This window comes from Oncorhynchus kisutch, linkage group LG12 (genome assembly GCF_002021735.2).
Source record: "Oncorhynchus kisutch isolate 150728-3 linkage group LG12, Okis_V2, whole genome shotgun sequence".
NCBI lineage: Eukaryota > Metazoa > Chordata > Actinopteri > Salmoniformes > Salmonidae > Oncorhynchus > Oncorhynchus kisutch.
Window position 1 is genome coordinate 37,008,410 of NC_034185.2, and position 17,651 is coordinate 37,026,060.

General features: G+C 42.6%; 1 protein-coding gene across 1 annotated transcript in view; it reads left to right on the top strand.

Annotated features, from left to right (window-relative positions):
• LOC109900947 (MAM domain-containing glycosylphosphatidylinositol anchor protein 2) overlaps nt 1-17,651 on the top strand; it is a 337,708-nt gene that overhangs the window by 259,778 nt on the left and 60,279 nt on the right. Inside the window, exons 11-12 of the mRNA XM_020496863.2 lie at nt 2,753-2,901; nt 8,534-8,711. Of these exons, the coding sequence (XP_020352452.1) occupies nt 2,753-2,901; nt 8,534-8,711 (327 nt within the window). The remainder of the gene's footprint in view (nt 1-2,752; nt 2,902-8,533; nt 8,712-17,651) is intronic.

A 17,651-nucleotide genomic window follows, 5' to 3' on the forward strand; every position in this document is an offset into this window, starting at 1 on the left:
TCCTTTCAGGAGTGGTTTTCTGTGACAAGTGTATGACCTTTGAAAGTCACATGTCTACAAAACATAGAAAGAATAACAGGAATTAAATTGGGGGGGGGGGGGGGGGGGGGGGGGAGAGAGAGAGAGAGACACTTGTTTCTGTAGCATTCCCCAGCATGGGCTCAGCTCACAACTGTCAGGTATAATTGTATTCAGTTCTTGATATTTTCTCTACAATTGTTTCTACTGGAAAGATGACTACTGTAGAATACAGTTATGCGATAGTTAGTTACGTATCTCAAGTGCAAGCTAATTTTGGGAATACATTCTCAAAACGGCATATACTTCCCTGAACAGAAGAGATGGTTAGGAATCCATGAATTGTTTTTGCATCTCATGACTTGTGAAAACATGGTTGACTGGATTCTAAACTGTGATGCAAAGAGCATGATAAATAGCACATTTCAATCCATTAGTATACACTTCCTGTATCCAAACAGCGTTTTTATGGTAAAGATACCGAAACACATTCCCCAAATATTGTTCTGCTCTAGCCCCATTGGGTTTCTTTCTCTTGTTCTATGGAAATTATATTATCTTGTTGATGAATGAGCGTTTTTTTTTGTGTGGATTAGAATATTGTATTTTAAACAGCTTTATCCATGTATAGGCTTGTGATCTTTACTCGGCTGTCCAAACAAATGCAAAGCTTCATTAACCTGATTTATTGTCTATAGGACTCAGGACAAAACACATTTAGGAGAGATTGTGACTTATCATCTGAGGTGATTATGAGAATTGATCAAACTAGTGAGTGGCTGAAAGAAACAGTCAATCTTGATTTACGCCCAAAGTGGTATAGAACCTTTTTTATCAGTATTTTGTTGATGGGTTTTAGAAGTCCTGTCTTCAGAAACTGAATTGATTGATTGTAAAAGTAGAGGCTTAACCTCTGAGTTGATTTATTGGATGCTAAATCTGAATTTTTGAGTTATGTAATAGGGCTCCCTTGCAAAAGAGACCTTGGTCTCAATTGGGCTTCCTTCTAAAATAAAGATAAAAAAGTTGAACCTCTTAAGCATTTACAGGATCGGTGTCCATATACCGGGCGCTAATGTGACTAGAATGACGCTGTAAGCAACAGCAAACTTTCCAGGACATAGACATGTCTTATATGGGCAGAACACTTAAATTCTTGTTAATTGAACTACACTGTCCAATTTATAGTAGCTATTACAGTGATAAACTACCCTGCTATTGTTTGAGGAGAGTGCACAACAACAAAACACTTTTATCACGGCATCTGGTTTGAAACATTAACCTCTGAAGGTAAGTAATGTACTTACATTCAGTAATCTGGCTCTGATTTGTCATCCTGAGGGTCCCAGAGATAAAATGTAGCATAGGTTTATTTGCTTAAATCCATTTACTATTCAAATGTAGGAGCTGGGTTCAACTGTACAGTTTGAACCCCTGCTGTCTCTAAACGAATTCAAACGATAGCTTCTCTCATTTGAACCAAATGGAAAGGGTTGGATACAGAAAAAGACAACAAATCAAATCAAATGATATTGATTTTCGTTCGCATACTCTATTTTGCTGATGTCATCGTCGTTGTACTGAAGTGCTTCTGTTCCTAACACCAGTCTTAAAGCCATGATGTTGTGAGACAGAAATTTGCCCAGTGAACTTTGTACCCTTTGTTCTCTTTAAAAAAGTGACCCAGTCCCTTAGTTCTTTCCACTATGATGGCCCTTCTGGCAGGCAGACACCTGATGGAGCTGTGGTCTGTTTGGTTCACACTTCCCAGCCTGTGGGCATAAACTCCACTGATTGGTTCACACTCTTCAGACTGAGCACTCATAGGCTGACCCTCCCAAGCCTGCAGGACTAAACTCTTAACTCTGGGGATCATTAAATGTGTCTGGGGGTCTGCATAGAGAGTCTTAATAAGTCATTGACATAAACCGCCATGACAGCTCTAATAGACTTTGCTGCCGGAGAGATCAGCAAGTTGCTCTGTCTCATATTCATATTGTCAGATCACTGCATCGCTTTATTTGAGTTAGCATTAGCCTCTGTCTTGACTATCGCTCTTAGAAATCCTCCCCTTTTTTGTTGTGCTTCAGGAGACTGAATTTCAACAGATACGACTGTATGAACCGCTTCCTGTTTTGGTCTCAGCGAGAAGAGTGTAATACTGTCTTTAGAGAGTCTCCTCTTGAGTGCTTTTTTAAAAAACTATTAGTGTGTTTACTTTGAACTGTGAGGAATTCATTTTTGTTGGCTCTCTGTCTCTTCTGTAAAAATGGAATATGTCAAGCAGCCCACTTCAGGACACCGTACTGAACACACAGTAGGTTTCTGTCCGGACAATAACACAGTTGGCCATGTGGCTGGCGATCAAATCAAACAGCTTCTTGACAAAATACCTGAGAAAGATTGACAGACTTCTGTAAAAAAAATAAAAAAGAACTCACACTCCTGACTCCTCATCTAACTGTGGTAAATACAGGGCTGCTGGAGGCGAGTCTTCTGGTTGATGCCTTGCAGACATTTTGTGGAATAATACTCAACATGACATATTTGCATTTTGGTAACCCAAAATAAATAGCAAATATTGTGCAGTATGTGACCTTCTTATTTATCTTGATCCAGTATCTCTGATACATATGGATTGGTTCCCTTACTCCCTCGATGCCACAGGTAAAGCTGAACGAAAATGCAAAAACAAAGATGAATTAGTCCTAAATATTATTATTTTTGTTTACAGGGAAGGCGTATCCCCCAGAGTTCTACTACGACACGTACAGTCCTCTGTGGCAGAACCGACCTACAGTCTACGGGTTCAAACTGCAGTGGACCCAGATGAATCCCAACACTGTGGACCGCATTGTGGCATACCGCCTCGGCATACGACAGGTAGGTGTGTGCGTGCGTGTGCATCCTAACTCTAACCCTGGATGTAGAAAGGCCTTACATATGACAGAAAAGTAACATGACAGAGGGAATATCAGAATAACCAGTCATAGACTCTCTGTAGATACTCCCAACCCATATTCTATGCATTGGTCCTGTTTACCTGCAGATGAAGGCTTTAGATGACAGGCAGTCAGCATTGATTTATGGTTGTCAATCTCTCTCTCCTTCCCACTACCACTGATCCCTCCTCTCTCTTTTTCTGATCACAATTTCTTATTTTCTCATTTTTTTAATTTTTTTATATACGTATATATATCTTTTTTATTTATTTAACTAGGCAAGTCAGTTAAGAACACATTGTTATTTACAATGACGGCCTACCCTGGCCAAACAGGGATGACGCTGGGCCAATTGTGCACCGCCCAATGGAACTCCCAGTCACGGCCGGGTGTGATACAGCCTGAAATCGAACCAGGGTGTCTGTAGTGACACCTCAAGCACTGAGATGCAGTGCCTTAGACCGCTGCACTACTCGGGAGTTCTCTCTCTCTCTCTCTCAATTCAATTCATTTCAAGGGCTTTATTGGCATGGAAAACATGTGTTAACATTGCCAAAGCAAGTGAGGTAGATAATATATAAAGTGAATATATAAAGTGAAATTAACAGTAAACATTACACATACAGAAGTTTCAAAACAATAAAGACATTACAAATGTCATATTATATATATACAGTGTTTTAACAATGTACAAATGGTAAAGGACACAAGATAAAATAAATTAGCATAAATATGGGTTGGATTTACAATGGTGTGTGTTCTTCACTGGTTGCCCTTTTCTCGTGGCAACAGGTCACAAATCTTGCTGCTGTGATGGCACACTGTGGAATTTCACCCAGTATATATGGGAGTTTATCAAAATTGGATTTGTTTTCGAATTCTTTGTGGATCTGTGTAATCTGAGGGAAATATGTCTCTCTAATATGGTCATACATTGGGCAGCAGGTTAGGAAGTGCAGCTCAGTTTCCACCTCATTTTGTGGGCAGTGAGCACATAGCCTGTCTTCTCTTGAGAGCCATGTCTGCCTACGGCGGCCTTTCTCAATAGCAAGGCTATGCTCACTGAGTCTGTACATAGTCAAAGCTTTCCTTAATTTTGGGTCAGTCTCTCTCTCTCTCTATCTCTCTATCTCTCTATCTATCTATCTATCTATCTATCTATCTATCTATCTATCTATCTATCTATCTATCTCTCTCTCTCTCTCTCTCTCTCTCTCTCTCTCTCTCTCTCTCTCTCTCTCTCTCTCTCTCTCTCTCTCTCTCTCTCTCTCTCTCTCTCTCTCTCTCTCTCTCTCTCTCTCTCTCTCTCTCTCTCTCTCTCTCTCTCTCTCTCTCTCTCTCTCTCTCTCTCTCTCTCTCTCTCTCTCTCTCTCTCTCTCTCTCTCTCTCTCTCTCTCTCTCTCTCTCTCTCTCTCTCTCTCTCTCTCTCTCTTTTTCTCTTTCTCACACATCATAGTGAAAGACAATAGTCCCCCTTTTTCAACAGCATCTGTTGCGTCACCCAATTTTATCACATTAACACGTTGGTAGTGTCGTTAAACTGAGGCTTGATGCCACTTTATGTGGTCTTTTTCGTTGTACCCATAACCCCCTACTGGGACAAAGTGGCACCCTCCCTTTGGTCACAGCAGGCATTGACTTTCACAACCTACAGAAACATAATGTAGAAATGTACGCTACTGTAGGTCTCTGCATGATCCTGTCTGTCTGTTGACGGTCTGAGAATGTTGATCATGGCAGTCTTGATTACATTAACCACAACGATTACAGGGAAATATGCTATAGTATTTGTTAGCTTTTATTGGTTAAGTGGAAGCTCTTATTCAGAGCCACTGCATTACAGGCGACAGTTAAGCCTTCTGAACTGACGTCCTCACATTGAGTGAGTCTAATACCGAGTCTAATAGCTGTAGGTATACTCCAATAAATAGTATAATTCCATTTTGTTTCCTACTACAACCCGTCCGGAATTTACGCTTGAAAAACCCATTAAAACCGGGCTTGTTTCTGTACCTCAAGGATTTTTCTGTCAACAATTTCAGTCGGCTTGTTTGTTAATGAATTTGGTTGCATTCATGTGATTCGTTTATTCGCCGTGGGAGCCAATGGTACGCCGGCTTCCTGCTTGTCAGGCAGGCTGGTTTTCGAGAGCTTGCCAGGAAGACACATTTACTCTCCCTTCGCTGGAAATCAACTGGTCCTCTTCACAATTTCACAGATTAGTTCTGCGCTGGTGCTAAAATGGGCCGACAGTAACTCCGCAATCACATTAACATTATCATCTATTTAGCTGTTGTTTGGAGAGAAAAAGAAAAGGCAAGGAAATAGTCCCACCTGTTTGCTCTCTCTTGCTTTTGTTTTTTATTTCCTACCTGGCAAGCAGAAAATCATTGTTTGCGAGAATTCATTTTCTTTTACACTTTTTTTTCCTCCCAAGGTAGTGGAGTGCATCTCAACTAGGCTGTGTATCCCAGGCCTCCCTACCTGCTGTTGTCTTAGAGACAGGAGGTATTATGCTTTAGGGGAGTTAAGAGGGGGCCCATCGGTAACATTTACCTTGAAGGTGAGCCTCTCCTTCATGTTTCATCTGCCAAGAAATGATTGAATCTTGACCCTTTTTCTTTTCCACTTTTCTTCCTTCGCAATGAGCATTCTGTTTTCATCGCTCTTTGCGATTGTGATGGCGATGGAACATGAATGAGTAAGGAGGAGAGAGGGAACGAGAGGGAGAGGGAGAGTGAGAGGGAGGAAGGAGGAGGAGTGTTTCCCTCCTTCATAAATAAATAAATGTTTAGATACCCCCGGTAGGATGCTGAGCGGAGTGAGCTGAGACAGTGGTGCAGTAATGAAAGCGTTGTCACATGGACCACTCCTCAGCTCTATCTGCTATTTATAGCCATGAGCAGAGCAGCTAACACTACGCCTGTTCTGTTATGTTCCCCCTCCATTCCCACATAATCATTATCATTTCCCTTTCGCCACTGCCTTTGAATTAATACTGAGGGCTAGTGTGTTTTATGCCTCTATAATGGATGGCTCTCTGTTATTGTCTGGGGCCTGGTGTGAAAGACAGACCGACAGACAGGCGGACGGGTAGAACAGGCCGGTTGGGCCGAGGAAAGAGAGTGTGAGGCCCTAGTTGAAAGGAACGAGCGTATAGGAGGGAGGAGAAGCACAGAGCAGGATCACGGCCCACCTTGGCAGTCATGGCTGCTGTCTGTCTGTGGGCTTCACTTCTGAACACTCTACTTCCATGTCAGCCCACTGCAAAGACAAGGCAGCCTTTCTATGTCTACTCTCTATGTCTCTTGCCTTCTTTTTCTCTCTTGTTCCAGCCTTCTTCCCTCCTGAAGCATCCTCACGCTGCAATGACAGCCTTATCCTTTTTACTCTCTCTTTCTCTCTCTCTTTCCCTCCTTCTCTCATGCGTTGCAATGAAGAAATGACAACCTCTTCCTTCTTCCTCTTCTCTTTCTGTCTCTCTCTCGCGCCTCCTCCTCCTCAGTCAATTGATCTGTCAGTCAGTGTTGGATCAGTGAGCGGGGCGAGGAGCAGCACAGATCAATAGCAGCAGACTAATTACATGCAGCCAATCAATCTCTCTCTGTGTCTCCCCCTCCCCCTCTCTTTCTGTCTCTCTCTCTCTCCCTGTCTCTCTCTCTCTCCCTCCTCCTCTATCTCTCTCTCCCTCTTCTCTCTCGTTCTCTCTCTCCTAATGTTGAAAGCCACTTTGATTAGTCCTGCGTTTCACTCTGCACCCGTCTCTTTGATCAACTTCTCTGGTTCTTAAAGGTACCATAGAAATCCCACAAACTGTTGCTGCAATCTAGTGAATTTAGATGTGATATGGCACTCTGCCTCTGTCTGACTCCCTGTGAAGAAACACTAGGAGTGAAAGGTAATGAGTTACACGCAGAAAATGATAATTGCATCAAGTCAAACCAACAATAATGGGAGAATAAAACAGAAGTACCAAACCTAAAGAAGTTAAACAGAGACGCACTGTTGCAAATCACATTAAAATAGTAAAAGGCTTCTGTAATGAGCAATTATAGATTTAATTAACTATTTAAAAGACAATTCTGTTCCCTGATGGTGGAAAGATGGAGTCATCAGCTTCCATTTGTTCAGTCAGAGTTTGAGGCAAAGTGGTTCTGGAGCCAAGATTGGCATTTAAGGCCTCCATCTGCCCCTAACAGCATTGTACACACTTCATCATACACGCACATGCATGGATACTCGCATGCACTCATATTGTATGCATACACACACACACACACACACACACACACACACACACACACACACACACACACACACACACACACACACACACACACACACACACACACACACACACACACACTTCATCAAACTCATCTCCAAACCCTTCCAATTCATGCAAATTAGCAGAGGTGCCTTTTGGACTCTGTGGTATAGTGGAAATGAAAGGGCGAACTGTTACAGCCTGTCTACAATTATAAATAACAGACAAAACCAGAGCTATTTACCTGTGAACCTAACTCTTAGTTGGTAATTACACAGCAGACACACACTGGTTAACTACTTAATTGGCACTAGCCTACCAAACACACACCCACAAATGCACGCACGCACACACACACACACACACACACACACACACACACACACACACACACACACACACACACACACACACACACACACTGCGCATCCTTAGAAACTCATCCATCGCTTCTCTCTCTCCCTCTAGTCTCACTCTCCCTTCCTCTCTATCCTGGCAACACACATTCACAATGGCATATGGTGACTATTTGTGATGCAGGAGCTGTTACCATTCTCTTTTCCAGGTCTCTGCTATCCTAACTGATCCTCTAGAAGAAAATACATCCCTCTTTCCCTTATTCTCTCTCATGCTCAAGCCCTTTCATGGTTCCCAATGAATGTGCAATGCATCACTTGCCTCTTTGAATTCCACACTGGTTCAAAGCCACGTTGCAATTGTATCACCAGGCATGAATAGCAGGAGCCGTGTGAGGATGACTTAAATTAGATCATCACCTGAAAGAGCAACGTCTAAAGATGTGATGGGAAAATTCTGTTTACGGTTAGTCTCTTTTAAGGCAGGGGCACGGTCTGTGTGATGCGATGCATAGAGAAGCATATGGACCATGGTTAGAGGGAAACTTCAAAGATGACCATGTTTGATAAAAGGCTGTTGGTAAGGATGAGAATGAAAAGGCAAGAAGTCTTGAGAATGCATCACTACTGGTCATGCCCCCTTCCCCTGTAGAGATTTGTAGACTACATTCATGACACGAGACTCATTCCAATTCAATCTGTTTCAACCTGTGCTCACTTTTCTTCTCTGTGTATGAAGGCAACGCTGGTTTGAATCACCGGAATGTGGGAGTCTCATAGTGTTCTTTACTGTGTGTGTGTGTGTGTGTGTGTGTGTGTGTGTGTGTGTGTGTGTGTGTGTGTGTGTGTGTGTGTGTGTGTGTGTGTGTGTGGTGAGAGCGGCATGTGTGTGTGTTAAGTATGTTCATTTGTGTAATTCTAACTCTGTTGTCATGTGTCCTCCTCTCCAGACGGGGCTCCAGAGGTGGTGGGAGCAGGAGATCCCCGTGGATGGAACCATCACCAAGGGAGAGCTGAACACACACAACCTGACAGAGCTCATCAAGCCTGCGGCCTACGAGGTGCGCCTCACCCCCATCACACGCTTCGGAGAGGGGGACTCCACCATCAGGATCATCACCTACAGTGGTGAGTAGACCATTGGAATGGTCTCTGTATGTTTAGGGTTACAAATTCCTGTAATTTCCCCAAAATTCCAAGGATTTAAGGATATCATGGTTGGAGAATTCTGGAAATCCAGGAATATTCTTAGAAAATTTGGGAAAGATACTAGAATTTTATCTATTTGATTGGGAATGTAACAACCCCAAGCAGGTGTATATTGTATGAAAATGAGGAAAACTGTTCAATGTGAAGTGTGGATGAAGTCAGTGGTCTCCTACTCTGGGACTGAATTACAGCTACAAGGTAACATCCTTCATTAGGTATGTGTGTCATCCTGTGATGATGTAGTCATGACAACTAGACCTCTAAACACAGCGGTTGAGGTTGTTAACAACAGGAAGACGAGGCAGGTTGCTAACAAACAGAAAGGTCAGTTGTCTGGGAAGATAGTCAATGATTATGATACTGACTAGATCATCCAGTGCCCTAATAGATAATAAAGTGCATACATATTGATCTGACAAAATCAATTAGATTGTTGACAGCGAGTGAAGCTATCTATGCTAGCTTGGCTATCTATGCTAGTTAACGCAAAATAAAATGTTGACAACAAAAAAAAGCTACAGGGAGCTAGCTAGCTTGGCTATCTATGCTAGTTAAAGCAAAATAAAATGTTGACAAAAAAAGCTACAGGGAGCTAGCTAGCTTGGCTATCTATGCTAGTTAACGCAAAATAAAATGTTGACAAAAAAAGCTACAGGGAGCTAGCTAGCGTGGCTATCTATGCTAGTTAACGCAAAATAAAATGTTGACAAAAAATAAAAAAGCTACAGGAGCTAGCTTGGCTAGCTGATGCAAAATAAAATGTTGACAGGAAGAAAAAAAAGCTACAGGAGCTAGCTTGGCTAGCATGACAACCCAGAGAGCCAAAAACACATACAGTGCCTTTAGAAAGTATTCACTCAAGTCTTTGCACACCTGGATTGTACAATATTTGTTTATTTTTTATTCTTCATCCTCTGTCAAGTTGGTTGTTGATTATTGCTAGAAAGCCATTTTCAAATCTTGCCTTAGATTTTCAAGACAATTTAAGTCAAAACTGTAAGTAGATCACTCAGGATCATTCAACTTTATTGTAGACTCCAGTGTAGATATGGCCTTGTGTTTTAGGTTATTGTTCTGCTGAAAGGGGAATTTTTCTCCCAGTGTCTGTTGGAATGGAGACTGAACCAGATTTTCCTCTAGGATTTTGCCTGTACTTAGTGGTATTCCGTTTCTATTTATCAAAAAACAATCCCTAGTCCTTGACGATGACAAACATACCCATAACATGATACAGACACCATCATGCTTGAAAATACTCAGTGATGTGTGTTGGATTTGCCCCAAACATAACGCTTTGTATTCAGGACTAAAAGTTAATTTCTTTGACACGTTTTTTAAAGTTTTACCTTGTTGCAAACAGGTTGCATGTTATGGAATATTTTTACTGTGCACATGCCTTCTTCTTTTCACTCTGTCATTGAGGTTAGTATTGTGGAGTAGCTACAATATTGCTGAACAATCCTCAGTTTTCTCATCACAACTATTAAACTCTGTAAGTGTTTTAAAATCACCATTGGTCTCATGGTGAAATCCCTGAACAGTTTCTTTCCTTTCCGGCAGCTGAGTTAGGAAGGACACCTGTATCTTTGTAGTGACTGGGTGTATTGATACACCATCTGAAGCCTAATTAATAACTTCACCATGCTCAAAGGGATATTCAGCATCTGCATTTTTTATTTGTACATATCTACACTATTTATACAAAAGTATGTGGACACCCTTTCAAACTAGTGAATTTGGCTATTTCAGCCACACCCGTTGCTGATAGGTGTATACAATCGAGCACACAGCCATGCAATCTCCATAGTCAAACATTGACAGTAGAATGGCCTTACTGCAGTGACTTTCCACGTGGCACCGTTATAGGATGCCACCTTTCCAACAAGTCAGTTCAATTTCTGCCCTGCCATAGCTGTCCACGGTCAACTGAATGTGCTGTTATTGTTTTTTTTTTATTGAACCTTTATTTAACTAGGCAAGTAAGTTAAGAACAAATTCTTATTTACTATGAGGGCCTACCAAAAGGAAAAAGGCCTAAAAATGTATTAAATACAAATATAGGACAAAACACACATCACGACAAGAGAGACAACACCACTTAAAGAGTAGACAACAACATGGTAGCAACACAACATGGCAGCAGCACAAAACACGGTACAAACATTATTGGGCACAGACAACATCACAAAGGACAAGAAGGTAGAGACAACATTACATCACTCAAATCAGCCACAACTGTCAGTAAGAGTGTCCATGAATGAGTCTTTGAATGGGGAGATTGAGGTAAAATGGTCTAGTTGAGTGTTTGTTGCAGCTCGTTCTAGCTGCAGTGAAGTGAAAAGACGAGCGACCAAGGGATGCTTTGGGGACCTTTAACAGAATGTGACTGGCAGAATGGGTGTTGTATGTGGAGGATGAGGGCTGCAGTAGATATCTCAGATAGGGAGGAGTGAGGCCTAAGAGGGTTTTATAAATAAGCATCAATCAGTGGTTATGTGGCGGGTATACAGAGATGACCAGTTTACAGAAGAGTATAGATTGCAGTGATGTGTCCTATAAGGAGCATTGGTGGCAAATCTGATGGCCAAATGGTAAAGAACATCTAGCTGCTCGAGAGCACCCTTACCTGCTGATCTATACATTTAGTCTCTGTAACCTAGCATGGGTAGGATGGTCATCTAAATCAGGGTTAGTTTGGTAGCTGGGATGAAAGAGGAGCGATTAAGATAGAGGAAACCAAGTCTAGATTGAACTTTAGCCTACAACTTTGATATGTGCTGAGAGAAGGATAGTGTACCATCTAGCCATACTCCCAAGTACTTGTATAAGGTGACTACCTGGAGCTCTAAACCCTCAGAGGTAGTAATAACACTTGCGGGAAGAGGGGCATTCTTCCTACCAAACCACATGACCTTTGTTTTGGAGGTGTTCAGAACAAGGTTAAGGGTAGAGAAAGCTTGTTGGACACTAAGAAAGCTTTGTTGTAGAGCGTTTAACACAAAATCCGGGGAGGGGCCAGCTGAGTATAAGACTGTATCATCTGCATACAAATGGGTGTGAGAGCATCCTACTGCCTGAGCTGCTGTTGATGTAAATTGTAAAGAGCGGGGGGCCTAGGATCATGCCTTGGGTACACCCTTGGTGACAGGCAGTGGCTGAGACAGCAGATGTTCTGACATTATACAGTGCACTCTTTGAGAGAGGTAGTTAGCAAACCAGGCCAAAGACCTCTCAGTGACACCAATACTCCTTAGCCCGTCCACAAGAATGGAATGGTCTACCGTATCAAACGCTTTGGCCAAGTCCATAAAAATAGCAGCACAACATTGCATAGAATCTAGGAGAATGGCGACATTTTGAGGACCTTTAAGGTTGCAGTGACACATCCATAACCTGAGCGGAAACCAGATTGCATACCAGAGAGAATAGACATCAAGAAATCCAGTGAGTTGATTTTGACAAGTTTTTCCATCACTTTTGATAGACAGGGCACAATAGAAATAGGCCTATAACAGTTAGGATCAGCTTGATCTCCACCTTTTAATAAAGGACGAACGCTGGCTGCCTTCGAATAAATTGGAACCTCCCCAGAGAGAAGAGACAGGCTTGGCGATTATAGGGGCAGCGGAAAGTGAAGTGGAAATGTCTAGGCACAACAACGGCAAGCTCACAAGAACGGGACAGCTGAGTGCTAAAGCGCGCAGCGCGTAAAAAATAATCTGTCCTCGGTTGCAACACTCGCTACCGAGTTTCAAACTGCCTCTGGAAGCAACGTCAGCACAATAACTGTTCTTCGGGAGCTTCATGAAATTGGTTTCATGGCCGAGCAGCCGCACATAAGCTTAAGATCACCATGCGCAATGCCAAGCGTCTGCTGGAGTGGTGTAAAGCACTCTGCCATTGGACTCGAGCAGTGTAAACGTGTGCTGTGTGCTCGCAGCCCAACAGACGAATCTGGGTTTGGCGGATGCCAGGAGAACGCTACCTGCCTGAATGCAAAGTGCCAAGTGTAAAGTTTCGTGGAGGAGAAATAAAGGTCTGGTGCTGTTTTTCATGGTTCGGGCAAGGCCCGAATGATAGGAAATCTTAATGCTACAGCATACAATGACATTCTAGACAATTTTGTGCTTTGGGGAAGGCCCTTCCCTGTTTCAGCATGACAATGCCCCCGTGCACAAATCGAGGTCCATACAGAAATGATTTGTTGAGATTGGTGTGGATTAACTTGACTAACCTGCACAGAGCCCTGACCTCAACCCCATCAATCAGCTTTGGGATGAATTGGAATGCTGACTGCGAGCCAGGCATAATCACCCAACATCACTGCCCGACCTCACTAATGCTCTTGTTGCTGAATGGAAGCAAGTCCCCGCAGCAGTGTTCCAACATCTAGTGGAAAGCCTTCCCAGAAGAGTGGAGGTTGTTATAGCAGCAAAGGGGGGACCAACTCCATATTAATGCCCATGATTTTGGAATGAGATGTTCGACTAGCAGGTGTCCACATACTTATGGTCATGTGGTGTATTATTCAGTGCCCTCCTTTATGAGGCATTGAAAAACCACCCTGGTCTTTGTGGTTGAAAATGTGCTTGAAATTCACTACTCGATTGAGGGATTTTACAGATAATTGTATGTGTGGGGTAGAGAGATGGGGTAGTCAATAAAAAAATCATGTTAACCACATTTTTATTCTTGCACTTATAGGCTTGCCATAACAACGGGATAAACATTTCTATAAACATAATTCCACTTTGACATTATGGGGTTTTGTGTGTAGATCAGTGACAGAACATCTTAATTTAGTCCATTTTAAAGTCAGGCTATATCACAACAAAATGTGGGGAAAGTTAAGGGGTGTGAATACTTTCTGATGTCTGTTAGCAAATCTAGTTAAGCTTTAGGATCTGTGATTGAGAAGCACTCTGACACTGACTGTGCTGCTAGGTTGTCACACACCGTCTGCCTGCCTGCCTGCGATGCTGTGTTCTTCAACCTGAAATGATCTGCTGCCTGACTGCTATAGTTTTGAATTATTCCATTTTACTGCAGCTCATCAGAGCTGTGAAAGGCTACTGCTGCAGCGCTGAGCGGCTCCAAGCCCCAGTGTGCTCGTACGTGTGTGTGTGTGTGTGTGTGCAGGTGGCTGTGAAAATAGCTAATTACTGTACCCTAGGCCTAGGAATGGGCCTAGGACTACACTACCTTCCACTACTACACAACCGCAGGCTAGCGGAAAGGCTGTATGCTAGGGATTGGCTTCCCCAATCAAAAGCCCTGGATTAACACAAAGGTTGGCGCTAAAGTAAAGGACAGGACTACCGCACACAGGGCTATCGTAGACAACCCTGAGTCTACAGTCGGGGACAGGAATAAGTACAACAAGGCCCTCTGTGACCTCTGCAGAGTCATCAGCAAAAGGACAATATAAGAAAAAGGTGGGATCATATTGCACATCGCTGCATGTGTTAGGGGCTACAGTCCATTACGGAAGACCCAACTGTGATCTGCCAAACGATGCCTCTCTACCAGGCGAACTCAATTCATTTTATGCACTCTTTGACAACAACAACATCGTGCCGGGTGTGAGGGCCGACCCAGAGGATTGGGTGATCTCGCTCTCCGAGGCCAACGTGAGAAAGGTCTTCAATCAGGTCAACACCTGCAAGGCTACGGAGCCAAACGGTGTTCCAGGTCGGGTTCTCAGAGCATGTGCAGAACAGCTGGCAGGCATATTCATGGTAGTTTTAAACCTCTCCTTGTCCCAGTCTGTAATCCCAACTAGTTTTAAGATGACCACCATCATTCCTGTCCCCAAGAACTCTAAGGCTTCATGCCACAATGACTTCCGCCCTGAGGCACTCACTTCTGTAATCATGAAGCGCTTTGAGATGCTGGTTCTGGCACACATCAACTCCACCATCCCAGACACCGTAGACCCATCCACATCAACGGGGCAGCAGTGGAGCAGGTCGAGAGCTTCAAGTTCCTCTGTGTCCAAATCACTAAAGACTTCAAATGGTCCAAAAAGGTGCAACCTCCCTGTCAGGATGTTTAAAAATCCTCTAAAAGTTTTACAGCTGTACCATTGAGATCATTTTGATTGGGCTGCCTGGTATGGCAATAGTACTGCCCTCGATCATATGCCGCTGCAGAGGGTGGTGCGCACAGCCCAGTACATCACTGGGGCCGAGCTCCATGCCCTCCAGGACATGTTTTTTAAAATGTTATTTATTTAACCTTTGTTTAACTAAGCAAGTCAGTTAAGAACAAATTCTTATTTACAATGATGACCAACTAAAAGGCCTCCTGATGGGGATGGGGGCTGGGATTAAAAATAAATCAAACAAACATACAGGACAAATCACACATCACAACAAGAGAGACAACACTAAACGGTGTACAAACATTATTGGGCACAGACAACAGCACAAAGGACAAGAAGGTAGAGACAACAATACATCACGCAAAGCAGCCACAACTGTCAGTAAGAGTGTCCGTGATTGAGTCTTTGAATTAATAAATTGAGATAAAACTGTCCAGTTTGAGTGTTTGTTACAGCTCGTTCCAGTCGCTAGCTACAGCGAACTGGAAAGGCAAGCGACCCAGGGATATATGTGCTTTGGGGACCTTTTACAGAATGTGACTGGCAGAACAGGTGTTGTACGTGGAGGATGAGGGCTACAGTAGATATCTCAGATAGGGGGGAGTGAGGCCTAAGAGGGTTTTATAAATAAGCATCAACCAGTATTTATATCAGGCAGTGTGGTAGGAAGGCCCGGAAAAAGTTTAAACGCTCCAACCACCCAAGCCATAGAATATTCTCTCTGCTTCCACACGGCAAGCAATACCGGTGCAGTCCAACAGGCTCTTGAACAGCTTCTGTCCCCAAGCAATAAGACTGATAAATAGCTAACAAAATAGCTAACAAAATAGCTACAGACTATCTGAGTTAATCTTGTATCCTTATTGACCTTTTATTTAAAAAAAATTGCACTGCCTTTATGCACACTCACAGGGCCCTACACTTTCACACACACACACACTCACTCTATCTGATCACTCACACATAATATGCACATACATTTATACTGACTCTACACACACTCACACCCACTCACATACAAATTGCTGCTACTCTGCTTATCTTATTTCATGTTACCTAGTCACCTTACCCCTATACATACAGTATCTACCTCCATCACTCCAGTACCCCTGCACATTGTAAATATGGTATTGGAACTGACCCTGTGTATAGTATGCTTACTTACTTATTGTGTTCTTCATATTTCTCATGTTTTGCTTGTAGTATTACATTGTTGTTGATTATTACATTATATACTTGTGCATGTGATATTAAAACTTGAAACTTGAAACTGGCATATGAAATATTGTTGGAATTACCATGCTGCAATCATTATCACTCTCAAACTTCGTGATTCTTCATATAACAAATAGAGAAACTGTTTAATGTGTTTAATGAATGAGTGAGTGGATTCCACTAGGCAGATCATGTAATCAAAGCAGGGACGTCAAGAATCTGGTGAAAAGATATGTCATTATTACACTGTTATTATACCATCTGAGGTTAGCTAGTTGATAGGAAATAGAATTGTCCGTATGTTTCATAGTGTTTTTGAGTTGCAGGAAAGTAAGATAATGACTATGGAGCAACATTAGACCAATTTCCTGTGGACCTAGATTGAGTTAGACCTAACTCATCGTTGTCTTCTGTGATGATGTCTATGATGATGACGATGGCCTAGTCCACAGATTTGGGTCTGACAGTAAGGCAGGATGAGCAATCGCTCCTATGAGGGCCAAATAACAGAGGATAGCAGGTTTGCTGTGTGTTTGTTGGTGAAAACTGCTTAGTGTCCCACGCTGGCTGGGGTATGAAGAATGGCAGTGTCACCACTCTCCCACACTCTCTTAGATTCTGCTGTTGTGACAAAGTCAGCAGCTGTTTGCTGATCCAAATTCAGTTTTGGCTTTCCAACAGCCCTTCCAAAACAGATTGAATGTGTAGGTTGACCACCTTACTGTCACACACATTGGCAGTATAGCAACGGCTCTCTATTGTAGGTTGCTTTTGTGCTGAGATATCATGTCTGCATCATGTTTCCCTTTGCATCAAACCTTCACTAAATCTGACTTTGAGTATATCTAGCACTCTGCTGTGTGTGACCTCTCTATCGCCCCTCTAGTCCAGGTCAGAGGGTCACTGGCAAGCCAGTTGTGTGATTATGTTCTCTTACTTCTCTCCTGACTGTGTCCAGGGACAAGGTTGAGCCATCCCCTGCAGTTTACACTACTACTGTTAAACTCATCCACACAAAGGCTCAGGGTGAAGGGAGTCAAATCAAATCAAATCAAATTTTATTTGTCACATACACATGGTTAGCAGATGTTAATGCGAGTGTAGCGAAATGCTTGTGCTTCTAGTTCCGACAATGCAGTAATAACCAACAAGTAATCTAACTAACAATTCCAAAACTACTGTCTTATACACAGTGTAAGGGGATAAAGAATATGTACATAAGGATATATGAATGAGTGATGGTACAGAGCAGCATAGGCAAGATACAGTAGATGGTATCGAGTACAGTATATACATATGAGATGAGTATGTAAACAAAGTGGCATAGTTAAAGTGGCTAGTGATACATGTATTACATAAGGATGCAGTTGATGATATAGAGTACAGTATATACGTATGCATATGAGATGGATAATGTAGGGTAAGTAACATTATATAAGGTAGCATTGTTTAAAGTGGCTAGTGATATATTTACATCATTTCCCATCAATTCCCATTATTAAAGTGGCTGGAGTTGAGTCAGTGTCATTGACAGTGTGTTG